Source organism: Bufo bufo, chromosome 2, assembly GCF_905171765.1.
Source record: "Bufo bufo chromosome 2, aBufBuf1.1, whole genome shotgun sequence".
In the NCBI taxonomy this organism is placed as follows: domain Eukaryota; kingdom Metazoa; phylum Chordata; class Amphibia; order Anura; family Bufonidae; genus Bufo; species Bufo bufo.
The window spans coordinates 305,079,281-305,100,691 of NC_053390.1; the positions used below are offsets into that span (position 1 = coordinate 305,079,281).

Genomic DNA, 21,411 nt, shown 5'->3' on the forward strand with positions numbered 1-21,411 from the left:
TATTTGTGATAGAGATTTAGGTAGTTGTAAAAAGATAGTATCAGGAAAGAATATGCAATGTAATATTACAAAAACAGTACCATCCCTAGACAAACATGTACCTCTACCAGCAGGATGGGTATTGGCCTGTGGGAATACTAGTTACACATACATACTGGCCAATATTACAGAGGGACCCTGTACAATAGCCAGGTTGACATTAGCAATGATACCACTATTCCCAGCAATGCAGACACGACACACGAGAGACACTTCTCTACAGTTACCAGAAAATTCTGATTATAATGTGAATCTCCTCTCTAGAGCAGAATACATAAGTTTAGGGGTATCTATGATAGGAGTACCAGGTTTGGCCATATATAACCACAGGACAATATCAAAACTTGCCTGTTATATGGTAAAACAGATAAATGTCACTAGTGCAATTCTGCAAGCTATGCTGCTGGATATACAATCGTATGAAAAGGCTATCTTGCAGAATAGGGCAACTATTGACTATTTATTGTTCCAACATGGTGTAGGATGCTCAGCGTTCGCAGGGATGTGTTGTTTCAATTTATTAGATCACTCCCGTGGAATAAAAGATAAAATAGGCCAATTAGAGGAGATGAGAAAACATATAAAACAAGATGTTGACCAAGGTTGGTGGGACTGGCTTTTTGGCTGAATACCTGACTTTGGTCAAATAAGATATGTTTTAGGAGTGGTACTCACCGTGGTCGCTGCAATAGTATGTCTCTGCTGTTGTCTACAGTGTGTGCCCTCCCTTCTAGCCATATGTCAAAAGGTGGCCGAAAGAGGGGTACACTCAACATCCCTCTATACTCCGGTAGAGGTAGAAGAGGCAAACACAACCCCAACAAAGCCTGAGGATTATACTCCTGAAGGGTACATGGAATACCTAAAGGCTTACAAGCAAACAAAGGGAGAGCAGAGAAAGAACCATATAGTAATAGGTATATATATAAGGTTCTTAGAGGGGATTGATGGGCTATAAGTAACTCCATTTTGTCCTTTCAGCCACATGTATTACATTTGGTCAGTGCACTACAAAAATCTCCCTTCCCCCTTTTGGAATGTGTGAAACTTCCTGTGCGGTTTCGAGATACACATACATTCCTTAGTTTGTAAGTTTGAACAGCCTTCTAACCATATAAGGTCATCTGGCTCAAGTGTCTGCTGGTCTATGTGTATATACCTGATTGGTCAAATGCTGTTACTATGAGTCATCTATTATGTTAATGCAGAGCTCATGTGTGATCGATACCATAGGTCAAACAAATGCTAACATATGATTGGATGTCAAGGAAGCTCAACCCCCTCTATTATAACTGTTTGCCAACTGTGAAATAAACCAGAATGGATTGGAACCAGACATGTGTTCAGTGCTCATCTGATTCATTCTCCCGGTACCGGATAGACTTAATTCAAGCTGATCACCGAAATCATGTGTCAGGGACACGTTAGGCAAGAGAGTATTTTGCCCAACACGGACCCATGGACTTGAATGGGTCTGCGATCCGCAAAAGACGGTCCGCACAGCAAAAAAATAGGAAGTTCTATTTTTTTGTGGTGTGGAGGCACGGACCGAAATGCCATGGAAGCTCCGTATCCTGAGGACTGTGCACCGCAAAATACGGGCACAGGGCACATGTGCTCGGGTGCATGAGCCTTACAACTGATGCAAAATGTGCATAACTAATGCACAGAATTTGTTTGTTTGTTTTTTTTCCAAAATTCTGTTTTGTTTTTTCAGTTCTTCTGATGGATCAAAAGAACCGAAAATGAAACGGAGATGTGAACTCTCCCTCAGCTGGGAGGTTACTATGACAGCACCAGGAAGCCTCAGCATGCCTCTGGCTGTCATGGTAACCAATCGGAGTTCCACGATTTCACTGTGGGGGCTCCAATCGGATGACAGAGGGAGTAGCATCCCTCTGCCTTACCTCACAGATGCCGGGATCGCTGCTGAATGTGGCTTTTGAGGGGTTAAATGACAGGGTACGGCATGATCGCCATTCCCAGTCTTTGCAGCCAGGTGCCTGCTGTATTATACAGCCAGCACCAGCCACTTATGGAGCGGGCTCACTGCAGCCATCAATATCCAAGCCCCAGGAAACCCTTTTACAAGTCAGATAAAGCTGAATGATTACACTAATGAGAATTCAGAACTGCTTGCTTCCCATGTAGTGACCATTCTCCTGTGTGGACCAAACCTATAGTGGCCAAAGATCATTAAGCTGTTCGAAAATACCACTTAGAGCTCATGCATAGAAGCGTGCGCGCCCCGTGCTGCCGACCACAAATAGCGGCCCGCAACGCACAGGTATCATCCGTGTGCACGCCATTTGCGGACCCATTGACTTGAATCCCATGGAAGCGCTTTGTAATGCTTCCAATCCGTGCCTCCGCTCCATATCTTGAGGATTGCGGACCCATTTAAGTAAATGGCTGTGCGTGAGCCCTTATTCAGCCAAAAATGGCCCCTACACCCCGTTTGTCACTGAATCAGGATCACTGTCACTGAATTGATCTTCATTCTGTTTAGTTCAGCATAGGAAGCTTGATGCCCACTAAAATGGTTTCCCGCCTGCTGCTCTCACTTCTCTTCTAACATACAGATAACCTCATCACTGTCTAGTCCCGTACATTGTGGCTCCAGCCACACATCACATCACAGAACGTCCCCCACTCCGCTTTCCCCGCACTGCGCCTGCGCGTCACCTTCATGCCCTCCGTCGCAAATCAATGACGTCACGACTAACATGGCGGCCTTCAGTATGGAAGCAGCATGCCGGGCAGTGTTGGGTCGAAGGTTACAAAGTGTGTGGCGGATTGCAGAGGTTTCCGAGCGACAGGTTAGGGGCAGGGTTGTTTCATTTGGGTGTGTTAATACAGCGGGACCCCGCTCCGGGGTCAGGACGTGTGTGAGGCAGAAGGTCTCTTAAGGTCAGAGCGGGTACAGTGCTGTGGATGGGTGTCAGCCATTACCTTCTGTACAGCATGTCATTGGTGTACTGTATGCACCGTCTCACATAGGAGCCATGATGTGACCAGTGTAATGGAGCCGGTCCCCTGCTGTTTGCACACATAGTCCTCTCCCTCAGGAGCAGACAGTACAGCTTAGGTGACACGTTCTCTCCCAGGATAAGCCATCACTATGATCAGCGCAGGGTGTCAGACCCCCGATCAGATAGTGATGGCCTATCATGAGAAAAGGCCATCACTTGTAAAATTCTGGACAACCCCTTTAAGGCCAGACACACATGAGTGAGCTGAATGTGATAAACTCTCAGCAGATCCTGTTCTGGCCTCCGCTCCTCTGACACGATTTCACAGCGTTAGGGATCATTCAGACCCATTCATTTCAATAGGGCCGTAAAAGATGCGGACAGCGCACAGAGTGTAGTTCCGTGGCCCCAGGAAATAATGTAGAGCATGTTCTATTCTGGGCCAGCTGTTCTGTTCCGCAAAATACGGAATGCACACTGCTGGTCCGCAATTTACAGACCGCATGTCCGAATCTGTAATTTACTTACCGCAAAACATTCATTGGTCGTGTGCATTAGCTGTGCCTCATGCTTACCATGGCAGGCCTGGGGACCTCCAGCAGTTTCCAGGCTATCATAGTAACTAATTAGAGCCCTGTCATTTCTCACAGATGCCGTGATCGCTGTTAAACACTGCATCTGAGGAGTTAATTGACGAGTGATCGTCATTCCCAGTCTTTGCGGCCAAGTGCCTGCTGTATTATACAACCGGCACCCACCGTGTATGGCGCTGGCTCACCACAGCAGCTTGCTCCATACAATTCCCAGGGCACAGAGATTGTACTTACCTGCTCCCCAGGCACCCACTTTGCTTCTGATGCCCGCACGGCCGCAGCCAATAGCAGGCCGCGACAGGAACAAGCCTCCCAGCGTCACCCGCGATGCGACCATCGCTAACGAGCATTCATAGTAATAGCGATGATCTGGCGGCATTTCGCTCATTCATCTGATAATTGTATCGTTTGTGCAGACTCAAAAATGATCGTTTGCCGACAGCAGATGGTGCTGTGTAAACAAGTCAGTATGGGCAGGAGTGATCACTCCTCCCCATCTCTGGAGGAGATCACTGCATATAAATGCATCGGTCTCCTCTGCTAGTGATCAGCAAATTGTTGGGAAGGAACACTTCCTTCTTGACTATCTTCTGTAATATCGTCCCGTGTAAAGGGACCTTTAGATTTAACACCTAAGCTGTGGATTTTAATGTGAAGAAATAAAATGTCATCCAGTGGTCCCAAACTTTCCATGATTTTTCCTTTGTAACAAACTGTCAGCACGTGCGCTCACTCTATAACAGGCATCCTCAAACTCCGGCCCTCCAGCTGTTGCAAAACTACAACTCCCAGCATGCCCGAACAGCCTACAGGTATCAGCCTACAGCAGGGCATTGTGGGAGTTGTAGTTTTACAACAGCTGGAGGGCCGCAGGTTGAGGATGCCTGCTCTATAATATACATTTAAAAATCAATGGGTTCATTAATCAAACTGGTGTAAAGCAGAACTGGCTTAGTTGCCCATAGCAACCAATCAGATCCCACCTTTCCTTTACAAAGGAGCTGTAAAAAATGAAAGGTGGAATCTGGTTGCCATGGGCAACTAAGCCAGTTCTGCTTTACACCAGTTTCATTAATGACCCCACAGATGTCTCTGAGAGTGGTTTCAGAATGAATGGTGAGAACATGGAGCTTGTACCTGAGCTGCAGGCTTGTCCTAGCGAGTTGCGGCAATCATGAATGGGTTCAGTGGATACCAGGTCATCCGCCCGCTAAGATGAACCTACAGCTTCCTGGTGCCCTGTTAACTGATTATGTATACCGTAATTATAAACTCACACATTACTGCTCACTGTGAAATCCCCTAAAGGGGTTGTGCCAAGAGACACCTATCCCAAGTATCTGATCAGTGGGAAACTGACCGCTGGGACCACAAAGCAGTCATGACAGCTGAGGTCCTTTGTCCTTCTGGCATTAGCGAGGTAGGGTGAGCATGCACACTGCTGCTTTGTTCATTCTGTATGGGACTTCCTCAGTACAGCGCTCACCTATCTCCAGTATTCCCATAGAAAATAAACAGAGCCACAACGTGCGTGCTTAACCTGCTTTCCATCTATATGATGGCATAAGAAACCCTTTTCTGACTGGTGGCCTCCCAGCGGTGGGGTACCCACTGATCAGATCATTAAAGGGCTTCTGTCAGCCCACTAAACCGTTTTTTTTTTTTTGTTGTTTATTAATAATCCCTATACTACGAGCTCTGCATACATAAGTTAAAGGGTTTCTGTCACCCTGCAAAACTGATTTTTTTTTTTTTTGGATAGTTACATTCCTTATAGGGCGATATAGGAGAATATAATCTTATCACTTACTTTCATGCGGCCGATTCTTTATAAAACGAACTTTTATAATATGTAAATGAGGGCTCTACCAGCAAGTAGGGCGTCTACTTGCTGGTAGCTGCTGCAGAAATCCGCCCCCTCGCCGTGTTGATTGACAGGGCCAGCCGTGATCTCCTCCTCCGGCCGGCCCTGTCAGTAATTCAAAAATCGCGCGCCTCGCGTCATTCGGCGCAGGCGCTCTGAGATGAGGAGGCTCGTATCCTCAGCACTCCCTCAGTGCGCCTGCGCCGATGACATCACCGAAAGAGAAGACGTCATCGGCGCAGGCGCACTGAGGGAGTGCTGAGGATACGAGCCTCCTCATCTCAGAGCGCCTGCGCCGAATGACGCGAGGCGCGCGATTTTTGAATTACTGACAGGGCCGGCCGGAGGAGGAGATCACGGCTGGCCCTGTCAATCAACACGGCGAGGGGGCGGATTTCTGCAGCAGCTACCAGCAAGTAGACGCCCTACTTGCTGGTAGAGCCCTCATTTACATATTATAAAAGTTCGTTTTATAAAGAATCGGCCGCATGAAAGTAAGTAAGAGCATTATATTCTGCTATATCGCACTATGAGCAATCTAACTATCCAAAAAAAAAAAATCAGTTTTGCAGGGTGACAGAAACCCTTTAAATAATCATTTTTGTACAGTAGAATTTCATAAAAAGCGATTTTTAAAATATGTAAATTACCTTGCTACCAGCAAGTAGGGCGGCTACTTGCTGGTAGCAGCCGCATCCTCCGACCCTAATGACGCCCCCTCCGCATTGTGATTGACAGGGCCAGGGAACGGAATCCTTCTCTGCTGGCCCTGCCTGTTTTCATTCAATATCTGGCGCCTGCGCTGCGGCCGTACGAATCTTCAATCTGCGCAGGCGCACTGAGAGACGGCCACTCGCTCGGCCGCTCCATCCTCAATGCGCCTGCGCCAATGACGTCACATCTACACCCGGCGCAGGCGCATTGAGGAGCGAGTGGCCGTCTCTCAGTGCGCCTGCGCAGATTGAAGATACGTACGGCCGCAACGCAGGCGCCAGATTTTGAATGCTAACAGGCAGGGCCAGCAGAGAACGATTCCGTTCCCTGGCCCTGTCAATCACAATGCGGAGGGGGCGTCATTAGGGTCGGAGGATGCGGCTGCTACCAGCAAGTAGCCGCCCTACTTGCTGGTAGCAAGGTAATTTACATATTTTAAAAATCGTAGAACCTATTCTGGAAAAGATAATGATGACTTATCCTGTCCATATCCCTGCATCCCCACCGATCAGCTGTTTAATGGAGCCGCTGTGGCGAGTGATGCATGCTCCTGGCAGCTTTTCAAGGACAATGCCGTACATCGTATAGTGGCAGTGCTTGGTATTGCAGCTCAGCCCCGCCCCATTGACACACACGAGTGAGATCAATGCGAGAAACTCACTGTGTGTGAGAGTGATTTCCTGTTCTGACCTCTGCTCTTCTGATTGCATGGCATTATAATGATTTATAAAGCCACGTGTCCTTGCCAGACCTCTAATCTACTGAATTACACTGACGTAATGCCGTCAGTGTAATTCAGTAGTTACAATTGGGCATAGACACACAGCTTCATAATTCATTATAATGCCATGCAATCAGAAGAGCAGAGGTCAGAACAGGAAATCACTCTCACACACAGTGATCTCACTCGTCTGTGCCTGGCCTTAGGGTTTCCGTGGAGTGCTACAGTTTTCAAATTGTTCAAAGAATTTCATGTTGTTTAAATGCTTCAACTGGCAGAAGAAGCGAGCGATACACAGGAGATAAATATTCCCTAAAGCCTCATGCACACGACCACAGCAGGTCCGTGCCCGTATTGCAGCCCACAAACATTGAATGGGTTTGCAATCTGGAAGATACGGTGCGGAGCGGAGGCAGAAGATCGGAAGTCCATGGAAGCAGTACGGAGGGCTTCTGTGGGTTTTCTGCCCGTGCCTCTGCACCACAAAAAAGTAGTGCGGATCACTGACCCCATTTAAGTGAATAGGTTTGCAGATGACGGGCACACGGTCGGTGCCCATGCTTTGCGGTCCGCAGCACGGCCAGGATGCAGTATAGGCAGATGGAAATCGGGTTCTGCTGACTGCAGGCTATCCCTGATTGTTAGATCTCTCCCACATGGAAAAAGACCTGCTCCAATTGTGAGGCTATATTAGGGAATTGCATATCTTTCAATGTTCATCCTATGTAGCCAGCTTTGTGATTTGTGTGTAGGGACAAACAAATTTAACCACTTCATTACCGGCAATTTTCCATTTTTGCATTCTAGTTTTTCACTCTCTGCCTTCCCGGAGCCATTACTTTTTCATAGCTCCGTTCACATAGCTGCATGAGGGCTTGTTATGCGGGACAAGTTGTACTTTCTAATAGCACAATTTATTATTGCATATGATGTAGTGGGAAGCTGGAAAAAATTCCAAATGTGGTGGGATTGAAAAACTTATTTCTGCCACAGTTTTATGGGTTTTGTTTTTACAGCGTTCACTATGCAGTACAACTGACCCATGCCCTTCATTATCCAGGTTAGTATGATTACCATGTTACCACATTTACCGTATTCTTCACCCCATAAGATGTGGGGGGGGGGGGAATGCCCCTGCGTTTTATTGGGTAAATACTAATGAGCGCTTCCATTGTGGAAGCGCTCATTAGTATTGGAGGATGGGAAGTGGTGAATACAGCGCTCCCTGGGCTCTATACTCCCCGCCTCCTGGTCCTCGGCCGTAGGCTGTGCTGTGCGTCAGGAAGAGGAGAGAGAGCTCTGGAGGTGAGAAGCGGCGCCCGGAGCAGGAGAGATTAGTCGATTTTTTTTTATTTTTTATTTATTTGATCTGAGGCTGGGGGCTGATCTGACACATAGGAATCTGATCTGAGGCATGAGGGTCTCATCTGAGGTCTGAATGGGGGTCTTATTTATATTGGGGCTCTTATCTGAAGTCTGATTGGGGGTCATTCACTATGGGGTCTGAGCTGAGGTCTGATTGTGGGTCTGTTCTGAGGTCTTATTGAGTTCTTGTTAACATTGGGGGTCTGATTGAGGGTCTTATTAACATTAGGGGTCTGATTGTGGCTCTGAGGTCTTATTAACATTGGGGGTCTGATTGTGGCTCTGAGCTGAGGTCTTATTAACATTGGGGGTCTGATTGTGGCTCTGAGCTGAGGTCTTATTAACATTGGGGGTCTGATTGTGGCTCTGAGCGGAGGTCTTATTAACATTGGGGGTCTGATTGTGGCTCTGAGCGGAGGTCTTATTAACATTGGGGGTCTGATTGTGGCTCTGAGCGGAGGTCTTATTAACATTGGGGGTCTGATTGTGGCTCTGAGCGGAGGTCTTATTAACATTAGGGGTCTGATTCTGGTCTGATCTGAGGTCTAATGAAAAATATTTTTTTCTTATTGTCCACCTCTAAAACCTAGGTGCGTCTTATGGGCAAAAAATACGGTATATAGTGTTTCTTGTGTTTTAGTACTGGGAAAAAAAACTGGAGAAAGTTATATATATTTTTTTTTCATAGCCATATTCTTCTGACCCCCATGACTTTTTTATTATAGCTATGTGTACAGAGTTGCCTGTGATGATCCGTAGTTTTTCTTAATCAAATTTTGCTCTATGTAGAACTTTTTGATCACTTTTTATTTCATCTTTTTGGGGAGGTAAAGAGACAAAAAAAAGGCAAATTGGCCATTCAGATTTTTTTTTTTATCCGTTACACAATTTACCATATGGGATAAACATTTTTGGATGCAGTGATGACTAGGAGTTGTTGTTTTTTTTTTTTACTTGTTTAGTTTAATTTTGGAGAAATGGGGAGTGTTGATTTGAATGTTTTTTAAAAAATTTTTTTTTTTTTTTTTTTACTTTTTTAGCCCCCCCACATGCATTCAGTCATGGAATTTTATCCATTGCAGGAAACAAGAATCAGTATATTCTAATGCAGTGCTGCCATCTGCAGGCCTGCATTGGAATATACCAGTAATAGGCCTAGAAGCCTTATACAGACTCTGGTCTATTACTACTTACGAATGCCTTCCCCAGTCTCAGCGAGAGAAAGGCATTCCTGCCAGGGAAGTGTGCGCTCCCAGGTTTTTACGTTTCAGATCTCGTGGTCACATTTGACCACAGCATCTGAGGGGTTAAATGGCTGCATTCGCCAGTTGCAGACATAGCCCCGAATTTCTGCTGTGTGCTACAGCAGGCACCCGGCAGCTATGGCACCCGCTCCACTCTGGAGCAGACACCATTATTAACCCTTTCAGGACCAAGGGTCATTGATGCCCCAGTGTCCAGGTCAAATTTTATAAAACTGACATGTGTCACTTTATGTGGTAATAGCTTTGGAACACTTTTATTTATCCAAGCCATTCTGAGATTGTTTTCTCGTGACACATTGTACTTCATGATAGTCATAAATTTGAGTCAATATATTTCACCTTTATTTATGAAAAAATCCCAAATTTACCAAAAAGTTTGAAAAATTAGCAATTTTCAAAATTTCAATTTCTCTGCTTTTAAAACAGAAAGTGATACCTCATAAAATATTTATTACTTAACATTTCCCATATGTCTACTTTATGTTGGCATCATTTTGGAAATGTCATTTTATTTTTTGGGGACGTTAGAAGGCTTAGAAGTTTAGAAGCAATTCTTAAAATTTTTAAGAAAATTTCTAAAACCCACTTTTTAAGGACCAGTTCAGGTCTGAAGTCACTTTGTGGGGCCTACATAGTGGATACCCCCCATAAACGACCCCATTGTAGAAACTACACCCCTCAATTTACTCAAAACTGATTTTACAAACTTTGTTAACCCTTTAGGTGTTCAACAAGAATTAAAGGAAAATGGAGAATAAATTTCAAAATTTCACTTTTTTGGCAGATTTTCAATTTTATTAAATTTTTTTCTTTAACACATCGAGGGTTAATAGCCAAACAAAACTCAATATTTATTACCCTGATTCTGCGGTTTACAGAAACACCCCACATGTGATCGTAAACTGCTGTACGGGCACACGGCAGGGCGCAAAAGAAAAGGAGCACCGTATGGTTTTTGGAAGGCAGATTTTGCTGGACTGGTTTTAGATGCCATGTCCCATTTAAAGCCCCCCTGATGCACCCCTACAGTAGAAACTCCCAAAAAGTGACCCTATTTTGGAAACTGGGGGATAAGGTGCCAGATTTATTGGTACTATTTTTGGGGGCATATGCCTTTTTGATCGCTTGGTGTTGCACTTTTTGTGATGTACGGTGAAAAAAATTGCTTTTTGGCACTGTTTTTCTTTTTTCTTTTTTACGGTGTTCACCTGAGGGGTTAGGTCATGTGATATTTTTATCAAGCATGTTGTTACGGACGCGCCAATACCTAATATGTACACTTTTTTTTATTTATTTCACTTTAACACAATAATGGCATATTTGAAATAAAAAAATGATGTTTTAGTGTCTCTGTGTTCTGAGAGCTATAGTTTTTTTATTTTTTGAGCGACTTTCTTATGTAGGGTCTCATTTTTTGCGGGATGAGGTGACGGTTTTATTGGTACCATTTTGTAGGACATACGCCTTTTTGATCGCTCGGTGTTGCACTTTTTGTGGTGTAAGGTGACAAAAATGGCTTTTTTGACAGTTTTTATTTTTTATGGTGTTTATCGTACGGGGTCGATCATGTGATATATTTATAAAGACTGTCGTTACGGACGCGGTGATACCTAATATGTCTAGTTTTTTTTTTCTTTTTCATTTTTTATAGGAAAAGGCAATTTATTTTTTTAAATTACATATTTATTTATTTATTTTTACTTTTATTATTTTCACATTTTTTTTATCAAGTCCCACTTGGATCTTGAAGATCCAGTGGGGCTCATGGCTGTACTATACTTTGCAATGCTTTTGCATTGCAAAGTACAATACTATTAAATCATGTCCTGTAGATGGCAACACCGGGCGCTTTTGCAAAGCGTCCCGTTGCCATGGCAACCATCGGGCGCTGCAATCACAGCGCAGCAGCCCCGATGGTTGAGAGAGGGAGCCCCCTCCCTCTATTAACCCCATGGATGCCGCTACCGCGGCATCTAAGGGGTTACAGCAGAGTGTCAGCATACAGCTGACACTCGCTGCTGATGTCGGCGGCTCAGGAATGGAGCCGCCGACATCAAATAAAGCAGGGGGACCGCATCGGGGGCAGGAGGCACAGATAGGGGGCATGGCCAGCAGGAGGGGGCACATTTTGGGGGTTGATCATGCGGACCGCATCAGGGATACAAAAAATGGATGGGGGGGCGGGGATCGCATCGGAGGCAGGGCTCAAAGGAGGGGTGGGGAGGTTGGAGGCACACAGGAAGGGGGCAAAGATCGGGGGCACAGATGGGGGGGCTTCATTACACATTACTTTATTTCAGGCTCTGATCTGCAGAGCGCAGATCAAAGCCTGAAACCGGCATTTTAACACTGCCGCGATCCGATTGGTTAGTCTGCACAGACTAACCAATCGGATCGATTGCCGGCAAGGGGCCACTCTGATTGGCCCCTTGCTGGCATTGCTAGACTGTATGCTGTCTGTGACAGCAGCAGGGCAAGGGCAGAAGCTTTGCAGCGCTTGGATTAAAGAACTGCCATGACGTCTATACACGTGGTAGCTGCACGGGGTATGTGCAGCTATCACGTATATATACAGATTGCGGTCGTGAAGGGGTTAAAGACCCTACCACCAACGTATATAGTGGTACAGCGATAGGGAAGTGGTTAAAGCTACGCTCTGGTTCAAGAAATTTGGGGAATGACCAGAACACTTAGGCTACTTTTACACTTGCGGCAGTGTGATCTGGCGGGCAGTTCCGTCGTCGGAACGGCCCGCCGGATCCGCCGATCTGGATGTGACTGAAAGCCATGCATTGCAAGAACGGATCCGTCTCTCCGCTTGTCATGCGGACAGACGGATCCGTCTTGTATCTTTTTTCACATTTTTACCGGTCTGCACATGCGCAGGCTGGAAGGACGGATCCAGCATTCCGGTATTTTGAATGCTGGATCCGGCACTAATGCATTCCTTTGGGAAAAAATGCTGGATCAGGCAAGTGTTCAGTTTTTTCGGCCGGAGATAAAACCGTAGCATGCTGCGGTATTATCTCCATCCTGATCAGTCAAAATGACTGAACTGAAGACATCCTGATGTATCCTGTACGGATTACTCTCCATTCAGAATGCATGGGAATATGCCTGATCAGTTCTTTTCCGGTATTGAGCCCCTAGGATGGAACTCTATGCCGAAAAAGAAAAACGCAAGTGTGAAAGTACCCTTACATGGAGACCTCCTTTTTAGCTGCAGATCTGCCAATTCCCAGGTTCCTCTTCTGCAATCTAAGATGACCGCAACACTTCTCAGACTACCTGATGCACACTGTGCTCACGTGCACATCCAAGAGCAGGGCTCGCCAAGCAGGAAGTGTCTTGAACAATTGATGCATAATGTGAACACGTAGTCTGGAAAGCTGTGCAGCCATTTTGAGTGACATAAGAAGAGTCCAGGAATCAGCAGATCTGCAGCTGAAAACGTAAAAAGTAAGGGGGTCATTTATTAAGACTGATGATTTATACATAGAAGGCTACTTTCACACTAGCGTTTTTCTTTTCCGGCATAGAGTTCCGTCATAGGGGCTCAATACCGGAAAATAACTGATCAGGATTATCCCCATGCATTCTGAATGGAGAGTAATCCGTTCAGGATGTCTTCAGTTCAGTCGTTTTGACTGATCAGGCAAAAGATAAAACTGTAGCATGTTACGCTTTTATCTCTGGCGAAAAAAACTGAAGACTTACCGGAATGCTGGATCCGGCATTTTTCCCCATAGGAATGTATTAGTGCCGGATCCGGCATTCGGAATGATACAAGACTGATCCGTCTGTCCGCATGACAAGCGGAATGACGGATCCGTTCTTGGAACGCATTTGTGAGACGGATCCGACGACGGAACTGCCCGCCGGATCACACTGCCGCAAGTGTGAAAGTAGCCTAAGTTATGTAGAGACATGGTTTAAACGATGCCAGCTCCCTTGCTGGCATAGTTTAAGACCATTTTCCACGCCATAAAGTGGAGTAGAAAACTGTAAATAAGACCGGCTTGCCCGCCCACGCCATGCTCCCTTTTCCCCCACCTTGGAAAAGTGGCATGAGTGGGGAAAATACACCAAAAAGTGACGTAACTTTCTTCATAAATGACCCCTTAAGTCGCCATTTAAGTGTTCTGTTCATTCACCAATTATCTTAAGTTCGGTGGTCACTTTAAATTTGTTTGCGGCTGCAAAAAGCTGGAACCTATGTACTGCAGGGGTGGGTCACCTCAAACTGTAGCCCAAGTGTGGGAGGTGTCAGATCGCGGACAGCCGAAACCAGGAGGCACGGGTTGTAGCTCCTAATAAAATTCAAACATTTTATAAGGTGACATTGTAAAAACCTGGGAGGGTACCTGGAGAATTGGGAGAGCTAGAAGGAATTTGCTGATGGGTGTTGCTCTATCTTGCACTATTTCAGTTGCCCATCTTTTGGACTTCAGTTCCCCTTCCCAAATATGTTGGGTGCAGTTATTGCAGCCCTGTTAAATAAATGAGGTCAACATAATTTGAAAGGTGGTTTCTAAAAACGGTGACAAGGGAAAAGCATGGAGCCGTAGCAAAAGATCGGAAGCGACATCTCATTGTACAGGTGCCCTTAAGCATGGTTCGTCTTAAACCTGTAGACCAGGCATCCTCAAACTGCGGCCCTCCAGCTGTTGCAAAACTACAACTCCCAGCATGCCCGAACAGCCTACAGGTATCAGCCTACAGCAGGGCATTGTGGGAGTTGTAGTTTTACAACAGCTGGAGGGCCGCAGTTTGAGGGTGGCTGCTGTAGACCGTCAGGCCATGTACCGTTCATTGTTGTCTCCGTTTCCTGAGTTGCACTTACAGCGTGACTTGAGGTCAAATAAAACCAATCCCTGTTCCTCCAACAGGTTCCACCTGAAGGGTGACAGGTGCTCGAGCCCTCCGGTGAGCTGCATGTGTACCATAGATTTGTATTCGGTGCCATTCATAGAACAGTGGCTACATATTTCTATGTAATGTGCTCATATTACCTCACATGTAAAAAAAAAAATTACTATAGCTGATTTTATGTTTTTGCAGTCTGATTAATGGCAAATTATATTTGATGTTGTATTGTGTTCTCTCAGTATCACAGATGCCCAGCTACAGCCCGTCTGCACAGGTTACGGGCCACTGGGACCCATCAACTACTGGTCTTCACAAATGCTCGCCACCAAAGCACCGTGACCACAGCTGCCAGTCAGGTGAATATCTAGTCCAGACAGAAAATAGAAGCAGATAACACAATGCAACAGAACTCTGCAAACACAAAATATATCACTATAGAAAATATACTAATGCTAAGCAGTAAACACCTAATTGTGTGCACCCACACGTCCAAAGCAGTAGTCCCGATGCAGTTTCACTTGGGGTACTTTCACACTAGTTATCCGGTATTGAGTTCTATCATAGGGGCTCAATACCGGGAAAAAACGCTTCCGATTTGTCCCTATTCATTGTCAAAGGGGACAAAGCTGAACAGAACGTAATGCTCCAAAATGCATTCCGTTGCGTTCCCAGACCGCAGAGCAAACCGAAACATGTTGTATTTTGCTTTCCGTCCTGGGATGCGGAGCAAAACGGCATTACCCCCAATGCAAGTCAATGGGGATCGATCCGTTTTCTTTGACGCAATCTGCCACAATAAAAAACGGTCTTGGCAATGTTACAGATAATACAACCGGATTCGTTCATAACGGATGCAGATGGTTGTATTATCAGTAACGGAAGCGTTTTTGCTGAGCCCTGCCGGATCCAGTAAAAACACTAGGTCTAGGATCTGCACCAATCAGACATTTATGGCAGTCAAGCTGGAAATACCCATCTTTAGCAATTGTATGTAATCTTATTTTCCATGTTTTGGTTTAGATCCCAGTTGTCTCAGAGGCACAGTTACCACCACCCCCTCCTCCCCTCCCTGCCCCAGAAGCCATCCTACCACCACCAGTTGCTGAAGTTGCACCCACAGTTACGGAAACTCTGGGTCAGGTGGAGCAAAGTTTGAGTGAATTGGGGCTTGGAGGATACAGTCCTGTTGGATTGGTTCAGGACTTTCTGGAATTATTGCACGTGAATGTAGGCCTTCCTTGGTGGGGAGCAATTGTGACAGGTAACAGTCTGGTTACGTATGACCTAGCATCCATCTGATTTCTGTTCACTGTAGCAGGCAGTACCCTTCCTTGTAATTGCTTTCATGTGTTGTTCTCTTACAGGCACCGTTCTTGCACGGATTATGGTTTTTCCTCTAATTGTCAAAGGACAGAGAGAAGCAGCTAAACTGAATAACCACATGCCACAGATCACAGCATTGACGACACGAATGAACGAGGCCAAGCAATCAGGCAACAAATATGAATGTAAGAGCCTAAGGAGGGATTTAACAAACTATTGCAAGGAAAAAGGACTCATTGTCTAGTGCTGGGGTCAGCGACCTCCGGCACCCCAGCTGCTGTGAAACTACAACTTCTAGCATGCACATTTGCTTGCCTGTACTTGTAACTCCAATAGAAGTGAAAGGAGGATTCAGGGAGTTGTAGTTTCGGAACGACTGGATTCCAGAAGGTTGCTGATCCCTGTGAGATTCCATCTCTTATTTTTCAGAGATCCTTTGTTAGAGCAGTCCCTGATATGAAACTATAGGTTCATAAATGTTTAACATTGTAACTTATGAACATTTTGTTCTTTGTCTCATCAGTCTCCAAGACGTACTCTGACCTCACGCTGTATCAGAAGAAACATGATGTAAACCCTCTCCGTGGGTTTTTGGTGCCTCTAGTACAGGTATGTTGTGTTGGACAAATGACATTGTTTTGTCGACAATAGTTTTTTTTACCCTCTGGCTGGTGTAATATTCTTGCTTGACTTATAGGAGTGGGAATGAAAGATCCTGGCAATCAGATTTACTAGCCAAGGGTGATTAAAGGGAACCTGTCACATGAAACTGCAGTCTAATCTGCAGGCAGCGTGTTAAACATCAGGAGGAGACCTCAGCTCAGACCCCCAATGTTAATAAGTCCCCCAATAAGACCTCCTTGTGAATGACCCTATTCAGACCTCAGTAAGTCCCCCAATCAGACCTCCATGTGAATGACCCCCATGCTCAGATCAGATTTAAAATAAAAATGACCTTACCTCTCCTGCTCCGGACCCCACCGCCACCGTCCAGTGCTCTTCTTCTTCTTCCTGCCACGCGCTGTGCTGTGACCTGACACGCACACCGTGAGGTCACAGCGTGGCCATCATCCTCACGCTCTGCACAGTCACAGCACAGCGAGCGGCTGAGGACCGGGAAGTGGCGAGTATAGAGCCAGGGGAGCGCTGCATTCACCGTTTTCCGGTCCTCCTGTACTAATGAGTGTCTCTATAATGTATTCGCCCCATAAGACACACTGACATTTCAGTGTGTCTTATAGGGTGAAAAATATGGTAGGTTTTAGATAAATCCGCCCACAGTATTTTTGAGTTAATAACGGTGTGGCCAGATTTTATTTTATTATTTTTTTTACTCCAGAACATGCTATAGCTTTTTCTTTCAAGAATCTTTATTTTCCCAATGAAGAGATTTAAACTGGCCATACACAAGTCTTTTGATACTCTAATGCAGGCATCCTCAAACTGCGGCCCTCCAGCTGTTGTAAAACTACAACTCCCACGATACCCTGCTGTAGGCTGATACCTGTAGGCTGTTCGGGCATGCTGGGAATTGTAGTTTTGCAACAGCTGGAGGGCCGCAGTTTGAGGATGCCTGCTCTAATGCGTGTGGGTAGCACCCAACTCCCTCCCAGCTTCCCCATACACATACATTTGTATTCTATGGAGAGAGCAGAGTAAGCCACTGCCTGTGAGAAGCTTCTTGCAACGCCTTATCTCCCAGGAGGACAAAAGGTTCAGCCAAAAATGTTAATTTCGCCTGATCCTTCTCAAGAATCGGGCAAAATGAATATTTTCGGCTGATCCTTTTGTTCTCCTGAGATATAATCCACCGTCAGAAGTGTCTGGCAGTATCTTTATCTGCTCTCCCTATAGAATACACTTACATGTTCGGCTGAGCCGTATGTGTATGAGGGAGTTGGGAAAGAAGGCTGTCAGTTATTGAATGTGTATGGGCAGCTTTAGAAATGTCACTAGATACTTGTATCAAAGACAGGTTCTCGTTGTATATAACTTCCTGTATGCACATTGTTATAAAAATATAGATGCAGATAAATTCCTGTTTAAAACCATATGCATATATTTGTTGTTAGTCGTTACATTATCTTTATTCTTTCCTCTAGGCTCCAGTGTTTATCTCCTTTTTCGTGGCACTAAGGCAGATGTCCTATCTTCCTGTTCCAAGCATGCAGACAGGTGGTCTCTGGTGGTTTGCTGACCTAACTGTGGCTGACCCATATTATATCCTGCCTCTAGTAGTCACTTCCAGCATGTGGGCAGTTCTGGAGGTAACAAATGTTGTTTTTCTTAGTTATTATTTGGGGTTACTTCTTCTTATGATCTGATTCCTGTTTGTTGTCTAGCTCGGAGCAGAGTCTGGAGTAAATAACCCTAACCTCAGAATCATGAAGACCGTGTTTCGTATTATGCCGCTGGTTATTTTGCCTCTTACCATCAACTTCCCCACTGTAAGTAGTCTTACTACAGGCCATTGATTAGGATTACCTTACCGTCTATAGTCCATTTTGGTTTAGAAAGACACTTTTCTGCTTTTGTCCTATAGGCTGTTTTCACGTATTGGGTGACTTCCAACTTTTTCTCTATAGCCCAAGTGGCTTTCTTAAGAATTCCAGCTGTCCGAAAGAAGCTGAGGATACCAGAACACATCAAGCATGATGCATCAGTCCTCCCCCAACAGGAAGGCTTTATAAAGAGCTTGAAAAATGGTGATTTTGTTATATAATTAGATTTTACGTTTATATGTGTTGCTTGCTTTACAGCACTGGTTATGGCTATTGAAAGTGTAATGTTAGTACATCATAACCTTGCCGTTTTCTTTTGGCTTTTCTACCGCCTTGTGGAGGGAGGTTTGTTTGTAAGTCTGGAGATACTTGGGTAAGAAAATCTAAAATCCGCCACAGCTGGCTTTGCCTGGGTGCTGTTCACATCTGCATCTAGAGGCTCTGATGCAGATTCTGTCGTATCTGGTGGGAACAATAGTGCAGCATGCAGTTCTCTTTTCTTACTTAATTGTAAGTCCTCTCCAGTGGATGCGGCACTGTGTGGTGGTTTCCTGTTGTAATGGAAACCGTGAGTGAACAGATTCAGACACTGTATATAGTCTGCTTGATGTCTCGGGTCTCTTTCACAGTCATGAAATTCAGTTTTATATGGTATCCCGCCCTTCTCTATATTTGCTAATCTATTGGGTTTCTGCCCATTACTTGGTTTGGCGCTGTACAGAAAATAGTATTTGTTTTCCATCACCTATGTAACACCAACATATTCTGCAGTGCTGTAGTGAGATCCACAATCTACTTCCTCTGTAGACACACAGACACAAAGCAGTATCTTGGGAAGTCGATTAACCTTGAGAAAAAGCCGACACTATAAACGTATTACTTGTGTCCTACAGGGTGGAAGAATGCACAGCTAGCTCAGGATCTGGAGCAAAGGGAACACAAAATTAAACATCATCTGGACATTGCAGCGAAAGGTAAGCACAATGTGAATACTACACATACAGCTGGAACGTAGTCAGATTTAAGCAGCACAGATTTATATATATATAGACATTTATTAAGATTGGTGTTATACTGGCATCAGATGGTCCCTAATTACTAAAAGGCACATATCTCTTAATAATTGTGGTATGTCTATGCCAGAACTAAGATCTAGTCCAGTGAGGGAATCCTATCAGCAGCACAATGCTGCTCTCAGTCAGTAACAGACCCCTTGATTTCATTGGTTTGTCACTGCCATCATGGCATTCAATACAGCAATGACCTGCCAAAGTCCACAGCGTGCGTCAGAGATGTGGATCCGATGCTGCCCGCTTTCCCTGCCTCCTGACGATAATAAACAGATTTCTTTCCTGTTACGCATAAGAAAGAAACCCGTCAGTCATTGTTTAGAGGTGGAGGGGGTATGGCCAGTGAGCAACATCATAATCTCTCTAGCAGGTCAGTACTAAAAAAGTACTGAATGCCATGATAGCAGTGAGAGACTGCTGAAATCAAAGGGTCTGTCACTGCACTGACCTGCATAGTGCTGCTGTCAGGTTCCATTAAACCTGTCACCATGAAATTTAACGCAATCTGTAGGCAGCATGTTATAGAACTGAAGGTGCTGAGTAGATTGATATATTCTTTTATGGGAAATGATTCAGCAAAACTTGTAATTTACATCTCTGCTTTTTTTGAGCTCAGTATCCTAGTGGTGTCCTTCTCTGTATAAGTGTGTATACAGAGATAGCTGTCAGTCACTGATACGATATGCCAGTTGGATAGTGAGCTCAGAAAGAACAGAGATTTTATTGAATAAAATACAAGTTATACTGAATGTTTGTTTTTTTTTTACCACAAATCTATATACAGTATATATCAAACGGCTCAGCTTCCCCTGCTCTAAAATCAGCTGCCTGCAGATTGCACTGCATTTCATGGTGACAGGTTCCCTTTCTGGCTCCCATGTACAATTGAATTCAGAAAGAGCAGAATTTTTTATGTGTTAATTACACTTTGTGGCCCCCCCACAAAACTATATATCAATCTGCTCAACTTAGCCTGCTCTATAACATGCTGCCTTCTTATTGAACTGTCTGGTGACAAGTGATGTTTTACTTCTACAGGACCACTGCGACAGACCTTTGCGCAAAATCCTTTGCAGCAACGAGAGAAAACGCCTGTATCCCCCAGAAAGCCCAAAACGAAACCATGGCAAGATACAATTGGGTAAACCACAGACCTCTTTACCCAGTCATGAACTGATCAATCTCTGCCAGCCTCACTTGGCATGAAATGAACTTTCCCAGAACGGTGGACTCTGAATGTGTGGGAAAAAAATGACCAACCGGATCCTCACATGAATAAACAGCGGACCCTGTGTAAGATTATCTTTATTTAACGATTAGCTGTGACAAGTAAAGAAGTTACACACCCCACAAAATCCGAGGATGAAACCCAAGATGTAGCCATTGTTTAAATAAAATGGATACTTCTATTGACGACTGTGTACCTTCTACATTGCATTACGATCAGCACAACTGCTGATAAGGGGTGTACAGATGTGGAGAATGTGTTCCCCATGCAGTATACTGCACAAATATTTCTTTTCACCTTTTCCATTTACTTACTGCAACACTGCACCTCATTAAACTAGATGACATAACATAGCTGCAGTTTGCCAATCCTAATAATCAGTAATATTGGATAGGCCAATAGTATTACATCAGTGGGGGCCGGATACCCCTCACCCTTGCCGATCAGCTGTAGCTCTGTCCACTGTGTAGTGGACATCTACTTACTGCTATGCAGTTCACATTAAAATGAAAGAGCAGTGCTACAATAGATGGACAAAGTTGTTTAGTTCTGGGGGGAGGTGTCGGACCCCTCGCCAATCCAATATTGATGGCCTGTCCTTAGGAAAGCCTATATCAGTATGGAAAGCACCTTTGATAAATAGGATAATTTGCCCCCCTATTGTAAATTACCGGTAGTAGTATAGTGCTGCCACAATTTTTTTCTTGCCATTTTTTTAACATGTAAAATTCATGCATTTTTTGGGGGGGTGAATTATTTATTAACAGTGTTAGTATTGAGTGAAGCGAGCTTCGGATGCTTCATCCAAAGTCGTTTTATTCAAAACTTCGGAATAATACTGTACGGAGATCCGTCTCCGTACATTATTAAATGTATGGGCTCTGATG

General features: G+C 44.8%; 1 protein-coding gene across 1 annotated transcript; it reads left to right on the plus strand.

Annotated features, from left to right (window-relative positions):
• The first annotated feature begins 2,727 nt into the window (after positions 1 to 2,727).
• OXA1L (OXA1L mitochondrial inner membrane protein) lies at positions 2,728 to 20,709 on the plus strand. Its single transcript, XM_040416853.1, has 10 exons — positions 2,728 to 2,858; positions 14,642 to 14,758; positions 15,423 to 15,663; positions 15,767 to 15,910; positions 16,249 to 16,334; positions 17,828 to 17,992; positions 18,068 to 18,172; positions 18,268 to 18,430; positions 19,120 to 19,200; positions 20,335 to 20,709. The coding sequence occupies exons 1-10, from the start codon at positions 2,766 to 2,768 to the stop codon at positions 20,439 to 20,441; spliced, it is 1,302 nt and encodes a 433-aa protein (XP_040272787.1). The 5' UTR covers positions 2,728 to 2,765; the 3' UTR covers positions 20,442 to 20,709.
• The last annotated feature ends 702 nt before the right edge of the window (positions 20,710 to 21,411 follow it).